At 43.7% G+C, this 22,569-nt stretch overlaps 1 protein-coding gene and 1 long non-coding RNA gene across 2 annotated transcripts; one reads left to right on the top strand and one right to left on the bottom strand.

Annotated features, from left to right (window-relative positions):
- Window positions 1-732: 732 nt before the first annotated feature.
- LOC135507708 (uncharacterized) lies at window positions 733-4,811 on the bottom strand. The gene is made up of 3 exons (XR_010450697.1): window positions 4,723-4,811; window positions 2,607-3,916; window positions 733-1,262 (listed from the first exon to the last, which is right to left on the bottom strand). It is a non-coding gene; the product is annotated as an uncharacterized LOC135507708 (long non-coding RNA).
- Window positions 4,799-21,366, top strand: LOC135507672 (zinc finger protein ZFAT-like). Its single transcript, XM_064927267.1, has 6 exons — window positions 4,799-5,081; window positions 6,552-6,676; window positions 17,182-17,340; window positions 19,062-19,220; window positions 19,591-19,702; window positions 19,911-21,366. Exons 1-6 carry the CDS (start codon window positions 4,799-4,801, stop codon window positions 20,801-20,803), a joined length of 1,731 nt encoding a protein of 576 aa, XP_064783339.1. The 3' UTR covers window positions 20,804-21,366.
- The last annotated feature ends 1,203 nt before the right edge of the window (window positions 21,367-22,569 follow it).

The raw sequence follows: 22,569 nt of genomic DNA, 5'->3' as shown, positions 1-22,569 counted from the left end.
TCAACAGTAGGGATTCTTCAATAAAGGTCTGTTGTAGTTCAACGAGAGACAACTCGTTTTCGTCGAAAAATACGGCACCAAACATCTTAGACGTAAAACTGCGCGACTAAGATCGGTAAAAACGTCAAAATTAATGACCGATGTCTTGAGTTATATATTAATTCTGACTATTTTGAGAAACTGTATTCTGGCTACAGCATTTCAAAATGGACAAACCGGTACTATTGCTGCTTTTTTCTCATTTTTCAAGCGAATGTCTTTTAAAGCCTAACTGAAACATGCTGACACCTTTAGAGCCCCCTGTTGTGCTATGTTCGCTGCCCTATTTGGTGTTTTTAGTTGTAGACAGACGACAAGTTTGGCTGTTGACCAAGTTTTCAGAGTGTCTTCTAGAAGTGTTCATCTGAAATAAACCACATTATCACTTATGGTGTAAATGTATGTGCAACTGTGTGGTGGCGACCAAGGGCCAGATTCAGATTTATGTAATGTACACCTTTTTCTTACGCATTTCTCAGTAGTTGGTAGACGTACCTTATGCAGGTGAGTAACAGGCTTTGCAGGCGTGGTTCCCTTGCGCGGGCTGAATCAATTTAAATCAACTGCTGAAATCCCTCCAACTGGCTGGCCAACAGATTTTCTTGTGGAGTTTTGAATCAATAGGGTTTTCAGGACATTTATCTAAAGCCATCCCTTTAAATTTGGTGTACCTTTAATAATTAGAATTTTCTCGACAGACTAGAATATATTTATTTATTTCACCTTTATTTAACCAGGTAGGCAAGTTGAGAACAAGTTCTCATTTACAATTGCGACCTGGCCAAGATAAAGCGAAGCAGTTCGACACATACAACGACACAGAGTTACACATGGAGCAAAACAAACATACAGTCAATAATACAGTATAAACAAGTCTATATACAATGTGAGCAAATGAGGTGAGATAAGGGAGGTAAAGGCAAAAAAAGGCCAATGGTGGCAAAGTAAATACAATATAGCAAGTAAAACACTGGAATGGTAGATTTGCAATGGAAGAATGTGCAAAGTAGAAATAAAAATAATGGGGTGCAAAGGAGCAACATAAATAAATTAAATACAGTAGGGAAAGGGGTAGTTGTTTGGTCTAAAATATAGGTGGGCTATGTACAGGTGCAGTAATCTGTGAGCTGCTCTGACAGTTGGTGCTTAAAGCTAGTGAGGGAGATAAGTGTTTCCAGTTTCAGTGCTTTTTGTAGTTCGTTCCAGTCATTGGCAGTAGAGAACTGGAATATATGGAGAGAATGGTTCAGAATATTAGGGATCAATGAAAGAAAGCCATATAAATACATGCATATTCGTCTCTTTTTCAGCACCAATTGTTAGATTTAAAAATATATAATCTTGTAGAATATTTAGGGTTAGGAAAGTATTTATGAATCATACATAAACAGCTTTGGAGAGCCTATTACGCACAAAAATATTGGTGAATCAAAAATATTGGTTTGATTCGTTATGAAAATTGCCGAATTAAATGGTGTATTCCATGAAATATTGGAAGGTGAAACAAGTGTGCAACAGGAGTTCAACAATAGTCCTATAAATCTTCACCTAATCACGGAACTGTGACGACAACGGTCCAATCGTCGTGATCCGTGCTCCAGATTTAAAATGTTATGTATGATTTGCGTTCCATAATGATTCAAATAGGCTACGTGTCCCAAATTATTGCGCAACTTGTAATACAATCCACTATTGCTAGCGACCCCCAGGAACAACCACACAGACATGGCAGAGGAATGAAAGCTAAACTAACCATGTAAGGAAATTATGCCTACAAAATCAAGCCATAGGCCTACAATTAAAAGTCAGAATAACGACACAATACCGGTCATGTTGACATGCTTTTTAGTTAGCTGAAATATGACAGTTTTCACATTTATCTCCAGCGATCATTAGGTAAAATAGATCTTAAACTATTGTAAGTTATATTTACAATCCAAACGGATTATTAATTTACCTAGGTCTTATCAAATAGCTCTTATCAATTTGTAACTGACAGTGCATGGAGAATGGTGTAATTTCTATCAGAAAAAAAATAGATGCTTTTTTCACTTGGAAGCGGAAGGTGTGCTCGACCTTATTCGTAGTTTCCTCGTGCATAAAGGTGGCGGAATTATGCGGGAATCAAGTCAAGATCAGAATATGGCATCTGCTGACACACTTTCGCCACACCTTCATTCCTTTGAAACGAATAGCATGGATATGGACACATCTGCCTGGTTCTTACCGGACCGCCTGGGGTCAGACCTAAGTCAACTCGGCATTTAAGTCACTAGCGGATGAGGATTCAGACGGCGTCAGCTAGCCGTTTTTACAATACTTACTGAATATACCTACACACAGCCACACACAAACACCTACTGTACACGTAAAACTAGTTTAGTCAGGTTTGACCAATAATGACATTTGACTTATCATAACTGTCTTGTTTTTACCCACATGATATTTATGTCCACCATGATGAGTTCAACAATGAAGTCATTCTGTAACTACAGTACAGGACTCATGTAGTGGGGATGGGTAAACACTCCATGTTGAAAGTGTGTTTATTATCTGTGCCTACCTACCTGAGGGAGTGTGTGTCTGTGTCACATGTCTCTTCCAGGAGGAGGAGGTGCTGCTGGTGAAGAAGGAGGGGTCTGGGGGGGGGGGTCTGGGGGAAATGCACAGGCCCCTGATTAGAGTATAGTGACATGTAATGTAGTACTAGATAGTTCATAGTTCATTCTGTTGGTTTAGGATGTAGTAGAGAACTGGATGAGGAGAACTGAGGGAAGAATGAGTATGATGAGGCAGAGTAGATGATATGGTGATGGTTGGTGTGGTGGTGTCTGTAAAAATGCTTCACTGATGAAAAGTGACAACTTTGTCCTGTTTGATACTGGTGTTTTATAGTGAGATAATGATAGTATCTTAATTCATGTTTACTTGACATGAAGTAGTGACGCTGTGTGTAATGTAACGTAAAACATTTTCCAAAGTATTTTAACATTCATTTTATCAAAGGGAGGGTACCAGATTTACAGAAAAGGCAGTGTTACCATAATGAGAAAAGTCATTCTACTTGTCACATATCGTTTTGTGCAATAAATGTGATTTGTTTTAATTAAATACGAAATTGACACTGTCCTGACTGACTTGGTTATTTTTGTATCATTGCAGGGACGGAGTTTGAACATAAAAAATCAATCCAATGGCTCCATATTGTTAGGTACTTCAATCAGTGTTAGAGATGGGCTTGACTGGTTAACATTTTATAATGTCATGTTTGTGTACAGTAAAGAGTTTCTTATATAAACCTTTATGCTTTTCTGTACCATCTTTGTTTGCAGACTGCAGTCCTTGAAGACCTGATGATATCCAGTGTTACTGGTGGGAGAGACTGGACCACTGAGGTGGCTGGTCACAAACCCTGGCCCCGTCTCAGAACCCTGGATCAGGAGCCATCGCTCTTCCTTCCCGAGTCGGAACCAGGACCCAACCGCAAGGGACAGAGACTCCACCACAACATAGAACACAACCAGTGGACAGGTGGTCATCAGAGAGACTACAGTCAGAGATCCAGTCTGCAGCCCAGACCCTTCTCTTCGCAGTCTCAGTGCAGGGATGAAGCAGGACCTGTGGCTGATAGACCATCTTGTTCCTATGATACAAACACCACAATATCTATGCTGAACAGAGCAGGTCACCCTGGGATTCAGCCTTCAGAGGGAGTGGCGGGAGACCCCTCTGGTGGTAGTCTTCTCTTTCAGGGTCCCGTCTAATGCCTACTGAAAGGGTTCATAGAAGGGACCTGGGTCTAACCTTCCTCAGCTGCCTCAAGGAGAGTCCCTTCATGTGCAAACTATGTTACAAGAGCTTCTCCTTCCCAAGTAACCTAGGAGTGTCCACAATGGGAAGAAATCGTAGCAGTGTGAGATGTACGCAGGGGATATCTACGAACCATTCTTTAGCTGTTATATTATAGTTATGTTAAGTGTATTGGGGTAACACTTTGTTAACTTATCATTTGTAAAAAACTGTTTTTAGAGAGATGGTAAACATAGGCTATAACAAGTAAGTAGCCTTGCATGAACCTTAGCTCATCTCCTATTTCTATAGTGTGAGGCAGCTTGACGTACAAGTACACCCCCTGGACAAGACGCAGTCTATTGCAGGGCCTTAGCCTTAATCTAGCTCCTTAATGCTGAGTGCCAAGCCTAGACCCATCTGGGCCCATTTTTACAGTCTTTGGTATGACTCGGCCAGGGATTGAACTCAACCTTCCAATCTCAGGGCAGACACTAACCACAAGGCCACTGAGTTGGTCAGACTATAACAAGGACTATTGAATATTTACCTTACTGAGGTAAAGTCATGCTATTTTCTACTCTATTCTTGCTAAAACACTGCTCTTCATAAACACGTCAGCTCTCAGCTTAAAAAAATACTGATCATAGGATATTTGATGTGTAATGTAATAAGCAGTACCGTATTTCAAAGAACAGCACGCATACATTTTTCATCTAATTATACCCTTCCACCTATGACGCAAACCAATAAGATCCTTTCTCTTAAGTAAACGGAAGCGAACAAGGACCAATAACGATTTCGATGTTAGCGTTTTTATTGTTATCTAAACGTTTATTAACACCCTGAAACTCAAAATATGATTAATTTAACTGCACAGCATCACATACTTACTTCAGGTAGTCTTTAATTCGCGCTGGGAGACTTGGTTGATATATGTTATCTAGGTAACGCTAGCTAGCTGCTAACAATGGCTAACTATATAGTTTTTCACACTCAAATAGCCTCCATCATGGAGGAGCTAGCAAATACAGCCGTGGCAGATATATGTAAACTCGTAGACGACGACTATGCAGTGTTTCGTTTGGAAATAACTCAAAGCCAGAAAGAAAACAGAGGACTGCGGAGGAAACTACAGCTACTGGAACTGAAGGTGGCACGGGAGCGCGCAGAGAGGACAATGCGAGAGCGCGTTCTCGCCAGTCGATCTAGTAGTGTCAACATCCTGGACCGATACAGAGGAATGACAAGAGGTACATTCTACAGAAGGCTGCGGGCCCTGTCGCCCCGTTCCCCTCTGCGCATGTGTTCAGATGTGTTACAGAATTGGGTCTTTGTCAGTTTTTGGATAGTATACCATACTTCCCCTGATACTTGGCTATCTTGCACATATATATATATTTTTAACCAGCCGTGTCAATTAAGTGCAAACTCTTCTTTACTTTTTAAAGTGATGCATGGAACATAGTCAATCAATAAATTGTGTATCAACAAGTTATGAGAAGTGTTACCTTACATCCAGGGCCAGATTACTGAATAGGCACTCAAGAGTTCAATGTTCATTTCATCTGACCAGGGCACTGGTTCCAATCCAAGTGCCAATGCCATTTAGCAAACGTACATTTGTTGGTAGTCAGATTAATCAGGCTGCAATACACAATGTATTGGTATATACAGTCTGAAACTAATAGGGATGGGCATTGACATTTTTCGACTGTTGGAGTACTTGCATGCTTTCTTTCTGAGTAATCCAATGGGGGGGTATGTTTGTAGAACAAGGTCCGCACTGGAAAAAATATGTGCATTTATCTATATGCCAACAGATTGCAACAATGCCTAATTTATCAAACCGTTACAGATAAAATCCTAATTGCTAAATTGCCCTGTATATATTCAGTCATTTAAAAAGCAAGCGCAATTTAAGATTAATTTATTGACATCGTAATATCAACTGGATTGTTCACAATCCTCCTCTGATTCAGAATATACCATTTTCATTGTCCTGGCATAGCTATTGAAGATGAAAAACGAATAACCCCCCAAATTTTTTTTTTTTACCTTGGTGCCAAATTGAACCATATTACCCACCAGCTCTCTAAAAAGTTGGGTAAACAATACTTTCCTGTCTATATTTTGTCTGCCAGAGTAAGTTTAAATGTATAGTACTTTTACACAATTTTAAATTTGCAGGCATTAGTTTCAGGCTGTATATACCAATTCATTGTGTATTACTGCCTTATTAATCAGAATCATTTGTTGGATAACATGAAATAGAGCTATATGGCCACGCACACCAATGGTGGGTTTGTTTTCGAAATGAGAATGCACGAGCAGAAAATAACCTCATACCTTACTGTAAAATGTAGTGGTGGATCTTTGGTCCTCGGGCCCTTTAACGTCAACGGCATCATGAACTTTACTTAGTTGCAGGTGTAACGAATGTGAAACGGCTGGCTTAGTTCACGGTGGTGCGAGCTAAATAGCGTTTCAATCGGTGACGTCACTTGCTCTGAGACATTGAAGTCGTAGTTCCCCTGCTCTGCAAGGGCCGAGGCTTTTGTGGAGCGATGGGTAACGATGCTTTATGGGTGTCAGTTGTTGATGTGTGCAGAGGGTCCCTGGTTCAAGCCCGGGTATGGGTTTAGAAAGGTATACTGTTACACAGGCAGTGTCATTAGTGTACAGTATACCATTGACAGTACCTCACCACCTCTTTCTCTCAGGACTTCTCACTGGAGGCCACAGGAGCTTTGTGAAGCCAGCGGGTCACAACGTGTGGAGAGATGACCAACCAATCACCGTTGATGAGGGGAGTGGAACCTCAACCCAGCAAGTTATCGTGATAGAGGTTAGTGTCATAGTGTAACATGAAAAATGACAGTACATAAAATGTGGCCAATTAATTAAGGCTACTGTTTGAATGCATTTATGCGAGTAATGTTCAGTACATCAAAACACATCTGGGTATCTCAAGCACCCCAGTAAAACACAAGAGTTGCAGTAATGAACATTTACCAACAGATGGAATCTTACACCCATAACATCTTCCATTTAATAAAATAATAACAATTTCCAACATGAACAGTTTACTATTATTATTATTTTCCTCAGGTAACAACACCTTTTGATATTCTCTTCACTTTTATCTGTCTGTCAACAATCCCAGATGGGAAACCAACAGATTAAGTATTTTGTCATGCGACCCCTTTGGCCATCAGGGTTCTGAGTAGGTGCTGGCTCAGCAATCCGAAGGTCAACCCTGTTACGGTACTGGAGCCATGTGTGGTGCCACTTTCTGTATACAGGGTCCGAGTCTCCAGAGGCCTGTCTGGTCCCCTGGTAGGGGCTTCATTCACACCGTTTCACCCACCCTGAGCTCAGGTAAATCTTTTGCTGATTTGTTGTAGATGAACTTGGAGACCTGTCTTCTGTGACGTAGCTTCACCAGCACGTCTGTCACCACACATGGCCCCAGGAGAGTGCTGGCTACTGGCAGAGCTGCTTTTAAGCGCCGTGCCATGAGGTGCTGTGCCGGGCTGCTATCCATACCTTCTGTCGGGGTATTGCGGCACTACAGGATTGCTTTTCAGGCATCTTTGCCCTCTCGCAGAGCCTTTTTGCAGAGGTTCTTTGCGATTTTTACTGCGGACTCCGCCTTCCCATTAGCTTTTTGGTGTCGTGGTGATGAAGTGACGTGCTCGAATTCCCATCCTGCAGCAAATTTTCGGAACTCAACTCCGGAGAATTGGGGTCCATTGTCTGAAATTACCCTGTCTGGCTGGCCATAGCGGGCAAACTGAGCCTTGCAGCGTTTGATCGTTGTCTCTGCTGAGAGGTCGGGAGGAGGTCGATCTCCCAAAAGTCTGAGTAATGATCGACTACCAGCAGAAAGTCTTTGCCACTGTGCTGGAAGAGATCTAGACTTACTATCTGCCAGGGGCGCATCGGTAGCTCGTGGGACATCATCGTCTCTCTCTCTGTTGCTCAATGGCATATTCATTGCAGATTGTGCATTTACTGACATAGTCTTTGATTTCACTCTGCATTCCTGGTCAATACAGTGTGTCACGTGCTTGTCTGTAACAGGCCTCACCTCCTATGTGACTTGAGTGCGCGCGTGCCAACATCTCAGGGCGCAGAGACCGGGGAATAACGACTCTCTGACTCTTGAATATTACTCCATTTTGAACACTGAGCTCCTCTTTGACTGGCCAATATTCTCTGACGGCTAAAGCAGTTTCTTCCCTGAAGTCGGACCAGCCCATCAGAATCACAGACCTCAATGCCTGGAGTTGCTCGTCCCTGTCTGTGTGTTGTCTGATTTGTATAAGGCGCTGGTCCGTAACATTGAGGTAGTCAGCCTGGTTGATGTGTTCAACATCCACTTGCTCTGTTTGTAAGCTGCACACTGCGTGTTGTTCATGCATGGAGCGTGTGTGAGTGCCTGATGCAGTAGCCCTGCTGAGCGTGTCACTCACATACATCTCTGGCCCTGGCTTATACACCACCTTGAGGTTGTAGTTTTGTAGGGCCAGTAGCATGCTCTGCAGTCGTTTTGGGGCATTCAGGAGAGGCTTGCTGAATATAGCAATAAGGGGCTTGTGATCTGTCTCTGCGGTAATATTGTCGCGCCCATACAGGTACTGGTGGAAGCGTTGGCATGCAAACACAATGCTGAGGCACTCCTTCTCTATCTGGGCATAGTTCTGCTCTGTTGGGGTGAGTGCCCTAGAGGCGAATGCCACAGGCTGGCCCTCCTGCATGAGGCAACAGCCAAGTCCATACTGGCTTGAGTCACTCTGAATCGTGACAGGTTGACACATTGTAGTATCGCAGCACAGGTGTCTGGGTGACCAGTTGTTTTATTTCCCTCACCGCTGCGTCATGTTTTGGGAGTCAATGACAGATGGTGTCCTTGTCCATGAGCCTCCTCAGTGGCTCACACACTTCAGAGAGCCGCGGTAGGAATTTGACCAGGTAGGTGACAAATCCGACGAAGCGCTGCACTCCCTTCACGTCAGATGGGTGGGGCATTTCCAAGACAGCCTTCACTTTTTCAGGATCCGCCTTCAATCCGGTGGAGGACAAGATGTGCCCATGAAAACGGACCTCTGGCACTTTAAACTGAAGCTTTTTTATGCTTAGCCTTAGCTTGATCTGTCTGCATCTGACCATCAGGACCAGCAGCTTGGTCACATTCTGCCTCCTCATCACTGTCCCCACAGCCCACTACGAGGATGTCATCTGCTATGGGTTCCACGCCACTGAGTCCCATCAACAGCTCATGCTGTTTCCACTGATACACCTCTGGAGCCATGGAGACACCAAACAGAAGCTTCAACCACCTCTTCCTGCCCCAGGGTGTCCAAAAGGTGGTCATGTAGCTGCTGGGCTCGTCGAGCTTGCACTGCAGGAAGGCATCTCTGGCATCCATGAGCGTGAAGACTCTGGCCTTTGGGAGCTTGTAAAGAACATCCTCCAACGTGGGCATAATGTAATGTGAACGTCACAGAGCCCAGTTGAGGTGTTTAGGATCAATGCATATCCGTAGCTTGTCTGGTTTCTTGACGATAACCATATTACTTATCCAGTCTGTAGGCTCGTTGACGGATATGATGTGGCCATCTGCTTCGTATTTGTCAAGCTGAGCCTTCGTAGCTGCTTTCATGGCCACTGGTACATTGCGGGGTGCACACTGGACAGGCTGGATCGCTGCGTCCAACTCAAAGTGGACTTCCTCGGGAACTGACTCAACCGGTGCGTTGAAGACATCATGGTACTTGCTTAGGAGGGTCTCCTTGCTCAGGGGCCCAGCCTTGACTTTGTCTGTAATGTTAAGATCAGCTGGGATGGTGAAGTTAATAAGCCCAAGGCGCTCGCATGTAGAACCTGACAGTAATGGCTGTTGACTAGCCTCAACTATTTCAAACTCAAGGGTGTATTTCTGGCCACGTAAAACACACTCTGTCACAAACAGGCCTACAGAGGTCATGAACTGGCCTGAATACAGTTTCAGCTTGGTGCTACTCTGTGTGAGTTTGTCTCTGGGCGCGGAGCCTCCTTTTGTCTTTAAGGCCCATAACGTTGCATGTGGCCCCTGAATCTAGCTGGCATTGCTGTGATTTATTATTAAGTAGCAGAGTGACAAACCACTTTTGTCCTCACTGCCCCTATGCACTCGCTAGCATATACATCCTCTGTGCTGTCGTTCCCTTCAGCTGTGTTTGTTTCCATGGAGTGCACTTTACCCTCCTTTCTCTTGCTTTTCATGCAGACCCTTGCGAAGTGATTAGCTGTACCACAGGATTTGCATATTTTTCCATAGGCTGGGCAGTGCTCTTTTTTTTTACAACCACTAAAGTAAACAGGATCGTCAGCCGAGCCACACAGCAACCGACCACTTTCATCCGTATTCACCTCAGCAACCCGGACGACGCGCCTGGCCTACTGCTCTGCTAGAGGGATTCTACATGAACTACTTCCACTTCAGGGTAGAAAAAGCACGGCCACCCCCCGCCATTATCAAACAGTGCTACAAATGTCAAGAATTCAACCACGTCTCCACAGACTGCAAAAACCAGATCAAATGTCTGCGATGTGCTGAAAACCACCACCATAAAGAGTGCCCCAAAGAGAAAAATGATGCCAGCTGTGCCAACTGTGGCGGCGCCCACTCATCGGTCTCCAGACAATGCCCCACCTATCTAGCCCTCACCACCACCAAGCCCACCAGGACTACTACCACCATCAGCACAGCCACTACCAACCATCTCACAACACCAAGCCTCTCCAGCTCCCAGCCTCTCACCAGCACCACTCACCTGCAGGAGGATCTGAAAAGAATATGCGGAGATGAAGAAATGGTAAAGATAGTTATGGACAGCATAAGGAAACACAGAGATGGCCCCTCTTAAGGCTGTAGAAGGCGATTCCAAGTTAACTACACTCCAAACGAAATGGCTACTCCAATAAATGTTCTACATATCAACATCAGAGAGTTAAGGAGAAACAAGCAGGAGCTGAAGCAACTTCTTCTAGAAAAGCAAACCAGCATTGCCTCTATCAACGAAACCTTCCTAAGTACTAATGCAAGATTCCGTATTCCTGGCTTTAACATTCTAAGGAAGGATCGGGGTGTGGCACTGCTTTTAGAAGAAGGAATAGAGTACTCTGAAGCCATTTTCAACCTCACCAAAAAAGAACTCAACAACAATGAGTACACTGCAGCAAAAAGACTCCTAAATGCACAAACAACTCTTCTGGTAGCCACCATATACTGTCCACCCGCAACAACACCCTCCGAAAAATTGATCGCCACCCTTGCAGACAACAACTGCCACACCATCATAATGGGAGATTTTAATGCCAAACACATCGACTTCAACTGTAATACTACAAACACATCGGGAAGAGTATTAAGGGATATCCTCGACAGCACAATCCTGGCCATCCTCAACACCAACGAGCCCACACACATCCATTCTTCAAACTCCATGGCAGACATCCTTAATCTTGTCCTCTGCTCCCCGGACTTGGCTGCTAAGCTTCTTAGCTTCTCTGTCAGCCACGACGTGGGAAGTGACCACCTTCCTGTCCTTGCCTCCTTCTCTCTCCAACTCCAACAAGCACCTGAAAAGCAAAGATACAACTACAAGAAAGCAGACTGGGAAAAATACAGAAATTGCATTACAGCCAAGATAACAAATATTGCAGTAACAACGCAGAACCACAAAGATCTGGACCAGCTGGCGGAGAGAATAGGGAGTATCCTCATCCAGGCCCGGGAAGAGACCATCCCACTTACCACCACCAGACCACCACAACAACAATTCCCACCACATATCCTCAGTCTCATCAAGCAGAAAAGAAAGATCCGGAGAGACTTTATTAGAACAAGAGCACCCAACCTGAAAACAGAAGTTAATCGGTTGCAGAATCACATCAGACACCAACTCACCCTCCACAAACAGAAACAGTGGACTGCCTTCTATCACCAGCTAGATACAGACAACAACCCCCGGACCTTCTGGCAAAAAATCAAAACAATCAACGGAGACAAATCCAATAACATCATACCTGTGCTAAAGTCTCAAAACCAACTCATCGAAGACAACAAAACAAAAGCAACATTATTCAGAAATCACCTACAAAATGTTAATTCTTGTCCCGACGATCCTCTCTTTGACAAAGACTGGAAAACCATCGTCGACAGAGAAATGCAGAAAACAGTGTACACCTCAAATCCAACACCAGTAGACCATCCCCTCACCCGCTCTGTGAGCATAGACGAAATCAAGACCCACCTGAAAAAAACAAAGCACCAGGGGAAGACAACATTGACAGCACACTCATCAAACAAGCACCTGACGAATACCTGCACATTCTTTCCAACCTCTTCACAGCATGTCTCACGGAAGGCTACTTTCACCTACCCTGGAAATCTGCAGTTGTCACAATGATCCACAAACCTGGCAAAGACCCATACAACGTCACAAGTTACAGACCAATCAGCCTCCTCAGTCATGTCGGGAAGCTGTTTGAGCGAGTACTCACCCAAAGACTGAGCGGCCACACAGAGGAAATGGGCCTCCTTGGAATCCACCAAGCTGGCTTCAGGAAAGCAAGATCAACCACCGATAACATTCTAAGACTGTCAGAGGACATCCTTCGGAACTTCAAGAAAAAATAACTTACCCTGGCGGTTTTCTTTGACATAGAGAAAGCATTTGACAAGATGTGGCACAATGGACTGTGTTACCGGCTCGCAGATTCCAATCTCAAACTACCGCTCTCCATCAGAAACATCATCACAAGCTTTCTCCACAACCGTACAATTAAAGTGAAGGTCTCCACAGCAATATCCTCATCTTTCACCCCGGAGGCAGGTGTCCCACAGGGGGCAGTTCTAAGCCTGCTACTTTTTCTACTCTACATATCAGACATCTACTACCCTCCACCCACCATAGGTCAAGTCTCACAGTTTGCCGATGACCTCTGCTACTGGTCCAGCTCCAAATGTCCTCAACTTGCTGCAAAAAAACTCCAGAAGTCTATTGAAATGATCGAGTCGTGGTCCAACATGTGGCGAGTAAAATTGAACCCACAAAAGACCCAATGTGTCCTCTTCACAAAAAGCACCAGGAAAAAAAACAGGAAACCCATAGATCTCAAACTCTACGGTGAAACAATAAAAGTAGAAAAAGAAGCAAAATTCCTTGGAGTCACCTTCCAGAAGAACATGCGCTGGACAACCCATATAGCAAACATAGAGAGAGGGGGACGAAAAAGACTAAACCACCTAAAAACGCTGTGCGGAAGAAAATATGGAGCCTCACCTCAGACAGTGCTGAAAGTCTACATCAGCTACATCCGACCCCTCTTTGAATACGCCCTGCCAGCCTGGATAACAGCTTCACCGCAGCAGATGAATCAGCTACAGATAGTCCAAAACATGGCAGCAAAAATGGCTTACAGGCTACCAAGATACATCAGCAACCATTACGTTAACAGCATATCTGGACTGACATCAATCAACAATAGACAGTCAATCATTGGCCAGAAGTTCATCAACAGAGCCACTCACAACCCATCATTGAAGGAAGCCGAGGGACAGGCCAAATGGACCACAGATACACCCATGTCCATAATGCTGAAGCTGACCTGGTAGAGAGGAAGACAAAATACAAAATACAACAACAAAAAAACACAAAATACAAAAAAATACAAAACAAAGTGTATGAAAATGTGTAGATATATGTGAATGCCCTCTCCTCATGCACAGCTGTGGGCTATATTTTTAATGACGTTCTTTTATCCCTCTTTTTTCTTTTTCTTTTCTTTTTTACCTCTATTTTTAAAACAAAACACCACGAACTCATGTCGGAAAAGCAAAAAGGCGAAACTAATCTACAACCTTTCTGATAAAAACCTTAGGGCATTCAGCCTCGGGGGATGCCCTGCTGACCACACCCTTCTTCCTTGTTCCTGGCCTGCCCTGCCTCTTCCACCAATCCAATTGTTTCTTATGGACAGAAAAGAGCAGAGGCTCTGAGCTGTCCGATCAGGTCCATTGTCTACTTGTGAGTGGCCTGCCTCCAAGAAGTGGGCCGCAACTGGATAAGTAAAGTTTTTACACCTAATGGTGCTACGATGCTCTGAGATACTTACTTTTAATTCGCGCTTTGTTTTACCTACATATTTTTTTACCACAAGGACAAGTTATAAGATAAATAACTGCCTTAGTGGAGCACGTAATAACACCTTTGATTAGGATCGATTTCCCTGTTTGGGGGTGTTTGAAGGATGTACATTTATAAGTGCCATTGCATTGAGCACAGTCATTAAACTTGTCATTTCCATCCAGTAGGGGCGCAAATAGACGTTGTTCAGAAATATCTTGGGGTGGTAAATCAGTGTGTACCAATTGGTCTCTGAGATTTCTGCCCCGCGAGAATACGACCAAGGGAAGGTCCGAAAACACATACCCAAGAAGATCATCGCATTTTAGGATGTGCCAATGTCTGTGAACAATTCCCTTAATTTGTTCAGAGCACTTTGAATAGCGGGTAGTTAGAACACAATATTAATCGGATCATTCTTGTACCCCCTCTCCTTGAACTTTCTTTGCGTCTCAGCCATATTTCTGTCAAAATCTGATTGTTTTTTGCAAATTCTTTTGATTCGACAGAATTGGCTGTAGGGCAAACTATTTTTCAAGGGAAGTGGGTGACAACTATCAGCCCTCAACAAACTGTTACGATCAGTAGTCTCTTTGCTTAATAAAGGGTTATCTTTTGTGCCTACAACCCAGTGCAACGATTTTGATGTTAAGGTAGACATGTTTAAGTTTTTTAGAAATATCCGCTTAAGGGAATACTTTAGCTCCCCTAATTCTGACACTTCTATTGAACTAGTAGGTTGCGCTCCTGCACATACTCTGACTCCTTTTAGAAGCAAGAGTTATTTTATACCTCCAGCCAATCGCAATCACTCGCTCGAGACATATTGCAGACTTATGGAAAATGATGTTGGAAATCTCCTTAAGAACAGGGTTACAAATCTTTCCATAATTTACCTAAGGATGAAAAACAAGCTTTGCTTGATTTACAATCCGATACGTCAGTCCTTATTCGTCCTGCTGATAAGGGTGGGTCAGTTGTACTCATGGATAGGACAGTTTATGTACATGAGTGTCATAGACAGCTGCTTGACAATACCTTTTACAAGAAACTCAGAAGTGACCCCACTTCCCAATTTCAGAACACTATCTTTACTGTCCTAGATAGGTATTTAAGTTCTGGTCAGATAACCAAAAAAGAACAGGGTTTTTTGGCTATTCAACACCCTAAAATTGCCACTTTCTACACTTTGCCGAAATTACACAAGAATGTTACACAACCTCCAGGGCGCCCTATTGTAGCGGGCCTTGTTGCAGTAACGGCCCCTCTATCTACTTTTGTTGATTTTTTTTTATTAGACCACTCGCAGAACAGCTCCCCTCCTTTATAAAGGACACCAGCAGTATGAACTCTATTATTGAATCTATTGATCCTCTCCCCGAGAATACCTTGTTAGTTACTTTTGATGTTGAGTCGTTATACACAAATATTCCACACGAGGACGGTATTGAAGCTATGGAACATTTTCTTCTGCAACGTGACCCTAGTGAACTTCCTTCCAGTGCCTGCATTGTAACATTGGCTGAAATAGTACTCGCACATAAATATTTCATGTTTCTAAATGATTTCTTTATTCAGACGAAAGGTACTGCTATGGGATCCCCCATGGCTCCTAACTATGCTAATTTGTACGTGGGTTACATGGAGAAACAGTCTATTTTCAATCCTCTCAAAAATGTTTTCTTGTCTCACGTCATTATTTGGAAACGGTATATTGATGGTATTTTTGTTCTATGGAGGGGTGATGCAAAACAGCTACAGGCATTCCATGCTTTTCTTAACTCCTGTTCTGAGCATCTGAGATTTACTATGCAATCTGACACACGTCAAATCAGTTTTCTTGATCTTCTAATCTTGTGTGAAGATAATCTTTACAGGAAACCTACTGATCGTAACAGTTTGTTGAGGGCTGATAGTTGTCACCCACTTCTCTTGAAAAATGGTTTGCCCTACAGCCAATTCTGTCGAATCAAAAGAATTTGCAAAAAACAATCCGATTTCGACAGAAATATGGCTGAGACGCAAAGAAAGTTCAAGGAGAGGGGCTACAAGAATGATCAGATTAATATTGCCATTGAGAAAATTCAAAACAAAAAAACGCATTCTTGTGTTCTAACTACCCGCTATTCAAAGTGCTCTGAACAAATTAAGGGAATTGTTCACAAACATTGGCACATTCTAAAATGCGACGATCGTCTCGGTAATGTGTTTTCGGACCTTCCCTTGGTCGTATTCTCGCGGGGCAGAAATCTCAGAGACCAATTGGTACACTCTGATTTACCACAACAAGATATTTCTGAACAACGTCTATTTGCGCCCCTACTGGATAGAAATTACAAATGTAATGGCTGTGCTCAATGCAATGGCACTTATAAATGTACATCCTTCAAACACCCACAAACAGGGAAATCGATCCCAATCAAAGGTGTTATTACGTGCTCCACTAAGGCAGTTATTTATCTTATAACTTGTCCTTGTGGTAAAAAATATGTAGGTAAAACAAAGCGCGAATTAAAAGTACGTATCTCAGAGCATCGAAGCACCATTAGGTGTAAAACCTTTACTTATCCATTTGCGGCCCACTTCTTGGAGGCAGGCCACTCGATTTCGTCTCTGCGTTATATTGGCATCGAACATGTCACCCTCCCTAGGAGAGGGGGTGACCTTGATAATTTATTGTTAAAACGAGAGGCTGCCTGGATCTTTAACTTAAACACCCTTGCGCCCTTCGGTCTCAACGTAGACTTTGATCTGAAGCCATTCTTGTGATTATTGTGACTTTGCCATTGTAATTGTTTGTAAGCTTGTGTAGTCATATTTTTCTATGATGGTATGCTATCCATTTGTTTGTATGCTGTTCTTTGTATGACATTTTAATATTTGATAATTAACCAATGATATTAGGCCACTCTTGGCCATGATTACAGACACCTGTGTCTTTTGACACTACATAAACGAGTCATCCCGCAGTGCTTGTGATTATACCCTGATGAAGACAGCTTGGTTGTCGAAACGTTGGTAATTACGTTTTTGCATCTGAGCACCGAGAGTGTGCGTTTCTTTTTCTTCTCGATCATCCTTATTTATCTACCATAGGGGAGCTTGTGAGACTTCTCTATGACATTGTTATTCTATTCAACTCATGTACCAAAAATAACCTCCCTTGTTGTGTCAGTCTGCAGATGTAGAGGCTAGAGGTCCTGAGGTCAAGCAGGAGAGGTCTGAAGGAGAGGACCCACGACACAGAAGAGACATCGGGATTGGGACGCCCCCTGTAGCCACGGAGAACCGCACTGCCACGCCCCAACCCAGGACCTGCTGCAGCATCACGAAGGTCAGTAGAACGCAGAACACCGTCTTCAAGTCAGAGACAGACACAGAGACTTCAACACAAAGGCTCTTGCACAAAGGATCTGACCAGAGATCAGACCCAGAGAGACTGGAGCTGGGGCCACTGGACTGTCCTCCTGCTCCTGACTTAAGAGTAACCCGAGCATGAGGACGATTCAATCCCATTGGGACCCTGGCAACATGCCCTTGGGTTTAGAGACAGACTGCTCTGTCTAGAGAGGACTGGAACCAGTACAGTAGTAGTGTATAGGATCTAAACAGGGATGAAATCCTTCAGCTGTACCCAGTATGCACTTTACCCAAGCTGGACACCAGAAGGGGCACCAGGTGGTCCACACAGGGGAGAAATCCTACAGCTGCCTCCAGTGTGAGAAGAGGTTCTCCCACCAGGACCAGCTGAAAATATACCTCTAGGTCCACACAGGAGCAGAAAAACCATTCCACTCTATAACATGAACCATGTTTAGTCATACTGAGAGAAAAAAATCATGGCAGCTGTGATGGAAACAGGACGTTTCGGTACAATTTTCTAAATGCCTACAGAATTTGTTTGTTCGACATGGGATCTTTTTGAGTCTGTAAAATTCATTATGAGAGAGGGCGGTGGAAACGCCTTTATGCGCAAATGTTGATATAAAAGCCATCATATCGAAGTAAACTTGGAGTCACGCGATGACATGGTGTGTGGTCCTCCCACTACGACTCAGGGAAACCATGTAGTGTATTAGGCTCCCGAGGGTGGTGAAAGTGCACGGTGATCTTGATGCTCATTTTCAAAGAAATATCAAGGCTTGACTTACGTTTGACAAATATTCTTGCTCTTTTCCATAATAATATCATGACGTAGACTAGCCTACCCGTACTGTATCTGCGCGCTGTTGGCTAGAGCCCACGTGCCAATACCAGATTAGGCACATTTGCTATTTAACGCAACAGTTTGTAAGACGATACTATCCGTAGAGTTGAAAATGCGATGGAAACACATTGAACGTAATATTTTATTATGTACGTGAGAACGTAAGCGAAAAAGTACATTTCGTGTGCGCTACGTCATCACGCAATGTTTTTTTTTTATCTGCATCAAGTCAGTTTGGTGGAAACACCACTGGTGGGAAAATGTGCACGTTTTCTTTCAAATCTGTCGTCAAATGAATGGATACCGAGCTATAGAAGTAACCATTCCACTCGATAGCTTCTAACGTTTGGATCAAACCCAGCATCAAAGACTGATGAATGTTCATTGTCAGCAGAAAATAATCCAGATACATTTGGAATAACGAGAGTAACATATTTCAGTGTTGAATATTGCTTCCAGACATTCTGTGATATATATATATATATATATATATATATATGGCTTAAGCCTAAAAAGTCGGTCACATAGTGTTTCCACTGTGTAGGATATGTGTTTCATTATTTCCATTCAACTACTTTATATACTGTATATAAGGCATATTCAATGGGGTGCTAAATTATGGAAACTTGATAAAGATGAACAATCTTTTTTGTTTAGTATTTTCCCTGATCTTCATCAAGGGTGCCAATAATTTTGCAGTTACATTTGCATGTACAGGAATTTGTGAAATCGTGTGAGACTCAAACATAGTATTTACCCATCCCCACTATGTTGAAAGTGTGTTTATCTGTGTGTATGTACCTGAGGGAATGTATGTCTGTGTAATCTGTATCACCTGTCTCTTCCAGGAGGAGGGTCCAGAGGTGCTGCTTGTGAAGGAGGAGGGGTGTGAGGAGGGTCTGGGGAACCCTGAGGGTCCCATGATCACAGAGGACAACCAGACTACACCTCTTGAACCCACAGAGAAACCAGCTGAGCAGCACAGGACCACACACAGTCTCACTGAGGTGAGCCCACTGTGAACTTCTGTCTGAATGGTATTAGGTCAGGGTACGTATCCACAAAGTCTCTCAGAGTAGGACTGCTGATCTAAGAATTTTATTAATTATGATCTAAAAGGCAAAACTGATCCTTGATCAGCACTCCTACTCAGAGTCTTTGTGGATACGGGCCCAGGTCTTGATTCGTTGTCTTACGTGTGGGACCATGCCTTTTGAATGATCAAACCATTTAAAATGTGTCAAGTAATCAAATTGACTAATGCGTTTGCATAATACTCATAGCAATCCCTCATTGCCCAATCAGAAGATGCTCCATAGCAGTGTGCTCATATCAGATTTCTTGATCCAACATCCTCTCACTCTGTATCTCTTACAGTCAGTAGACATGGAGGATGGGAAGCCTGATCTGCTGCTGGTCAACGAGGAGACAATAGAAGACGGACCAGAGAGCATTGATCTGCTCAGTGGACTAAAGATGGGGGAGCAAGGTAAGAGAAATACATATAGCCTACATACAGTAATATATCTTCAATGGGAATAGTGATGCACCTGGCTATTTATTTTCTTCATTCATGAAATCAATTTAACTTATGTTTAGTTACCGAAACACACATTATAATGTGTATAAACTTCACCAGGTGACTCAACTCTAGATATGGAGTTTTTTCACTGCCATGTTTGTAATCTTTTTTGCAGATGGTTGGCTGGAGGCTAACAGAGGAGACTGGGCATCCATCTTAGATTTCCAGACCCAGACCGGTGCAGCCAAAGGCCCAGGGGATGATATCACTGAGCAGGACAGGACTAGAGGCAACATAGTGGTCAGTGGATGGGACAGCGTCTTCAACTCTGAGCTGGGGAACAATGCTGTTAACCACAACCAGAAACAGACTGTCGAACATAAAACAACAAACAAACTTAGTCTCCATGACAACAGACTGGCTGAGACCAGGGCGAGGCGTAGATTTGGTCTGCAGGGATGGGGAGGTGTCCATATGCGACGGGAGAGAACAGACATAGACTTGGCTAGTGATGCTCCATCCTGCTCCTATAGTTGTGATTCAGAGAGACTGATGGGGCCTCAGGTTAACCCCCTAACAGGTGCTGCCTTCAGTCTGCCTTCTATAGGCTCTATCAACTGGAACATGGACCCTGAGACAACAAAGACACTCCCTGGCCTTCATCCTCCTCACAATTTCCTAATGTTAAACCAGAACTCAGACAATGCCTCAACAAGCCCACTGACAAATGACAGAGACGTAATCAGTAAAGGTGGCAGGGCCAAAGAGAAGCGCTTCCCGTGCTCGTTCTGTGGGAAAGCCTTCAGTTTCCCCAAACAGGTGGAGCTCCACCATAGGATGCACACGGGGGAGAAACCATTCAGCTGCCACCTGTGCCAGGCTAGTTTTTCTGACTCTTCCAACCTGAAGAGGCACCAGAGAATGCACACGGGGGAGAAACCGTTCGGCTGCCACCTGTGCCAGGCCAGTTTCTCCCACTCGTTCAACCTGAAAAGGCACCAGAGGGTCCACACAGGAGAGAAATCAAACAGCTTCCCCAGTTTGGGAAGCGGTTCTCCCACCAGCTGAAGATGTACCTGAAGGTCCACACATGAGAGAGACCGTTCGCCTGCACACACTGCGGGAAGAGGTTCTCAGAGGAGCAACCGCAGAATACACCATCAGAAAATGCACACGGCCCATGTATAGAGTCTAGTGACTTGTAGTAGTACTAGTTCGTTTGTAGTTACTTCTGTTGGTTTTGGGTGTAGTAGGGAACTGGATGAGGTGAACTGAGGAAATGAGTATGATGCATCAGAGTAGATGATATGGTGATGGTGTCTGTAAAAATGCTTAATTGATGGGTCCAACCCTAACTGCTTGTCACTTTAGGTTGATACTGGTATTTTATAGTGAGATAATGAGTGCCTTAATTCAAATTTACTTGACAAAAAATATTGAAGATGTGTGGAATGTTGAACCTTTTCCAAAGTATTCAAACATGTATTTTATTAAAGTGAGGGTACCAGATTTACATTAAAGGTAAAGTGTTAGTGAAAAGTATCATGTATCGTTATGTGCAATAAGTACTGTACTTCATGTTATGTGAGTGTATGATCATTTTGTTGAAATTAAATGCAAATTTGACTCTGTGCTGACTGACTTGGTTATCATTGCAAAGACTCCAATAGATCCATATTGTTAGAATACTTGAATCAGTGTTAGAGAGGCTTGACTGTAGTTAACATTTTGTCACGTTTCTGTGTGTACATCAGAGTTTCTAACATACCCCAACCAAAAACCAGGGATAGATTGCTGTATTTGCGCAAAACTTTGGAACCACAGCATTCAACCACGGTAAGGTGACCCGGAACATGGAGTACAAACAGACCAGCTACAAACTCAAGGCAATCAAAGAAGCAGAAAGTCAGTACAGGGACAAAGTGGAGTTGCAATTCAACGGCTCATAAGCAAAGAAGCATGTGGCAGGGACTTAACTCTTAAATGGCTGCCAGCCCGGACGGCATCCCAAGGCGTGCGCAGACCAGCCGGCTGGAGTTTTTACGGACGTATTCAATCTCTCTCTATCCTAGTCTGCCATCCCCAAATGCTTTAAGATGTCCACCATTGTTCCTGTACCCAAGAAATATACTGTTGTTCAGGTTAGTTATTGTTTTTAGTTCACAATGGAGCGCCTAGTTCCACTCTTCATACCCCTGATACCTCCTTTGTCCCACCTCCCACACATGTGGTGACCTCACCCATTACAACTAGCATGTCCAGAGATACAACCTCTCTCATCATCACCCAGTGCCTGGGCTTACCTCCGCTGTACCCGCACCCCACCATACCCCTGCCTGCGCATTATGCCCTGAATATATTCTACCATGCCCAGAAACCTGCTCCTCTTATTCTCTGTCCCCAATGCTCTAGGCGACCAGTTTTGATAGCCTTTAGCCGCACCCTCATACTACTCCTCTGTTCCGCGGGTGATGTGGAGGTAAACCCAGGCCCTGCATGTCCCCAGGCACCCTCATTTGTTGACTTCTGTGATCGAAAAAGCCTTGGTTTCATGCATGTCAACATCAGAAGCCTCCTCCCTAAGTTTGTTTTACTCACCGCTTTAGCACACTCTGCAAACCCTGATGTCCTTGCCGTGTCTGAGTCCTGGCTCAGGAAGGCCACCAAAAATTCTGAGATTTCCATACCCAACTATAACATCTTCCGTCAAGATAGAACTGCCAAAGGGGGAGGAGTTGCAGTCTACTGCAGAGATAGCCTGCAAAGTAATGTCATACTTTCCAGGTCCATACCCAAACAGTTCGAACTACTAATTTTGAAAATGACTCTCTCCA

The sequence above is a fragment of the Oncorhynchus masou genome, chromosome 21 (assembly GCF_036934945.1).
Source record: "Oncorhynchus masou masou isolate Uvic2021 chromosome 21, UVic_Omas_1.1, whole genome shotgun sequence".
In the NCBI taxonomy this organism is placed as follows: Eukaryota; Metazoa; Chordata; class Actinopteri; order Salmoniformes; family Salmonidae; genus Oncorhynchus; species Oncorhynchus masou.
The sequence above is the reverse complement of the archived record's forward strand: the minus strand, read 5'-3'. Positions and strand labels throughout refer to the sequence as shown.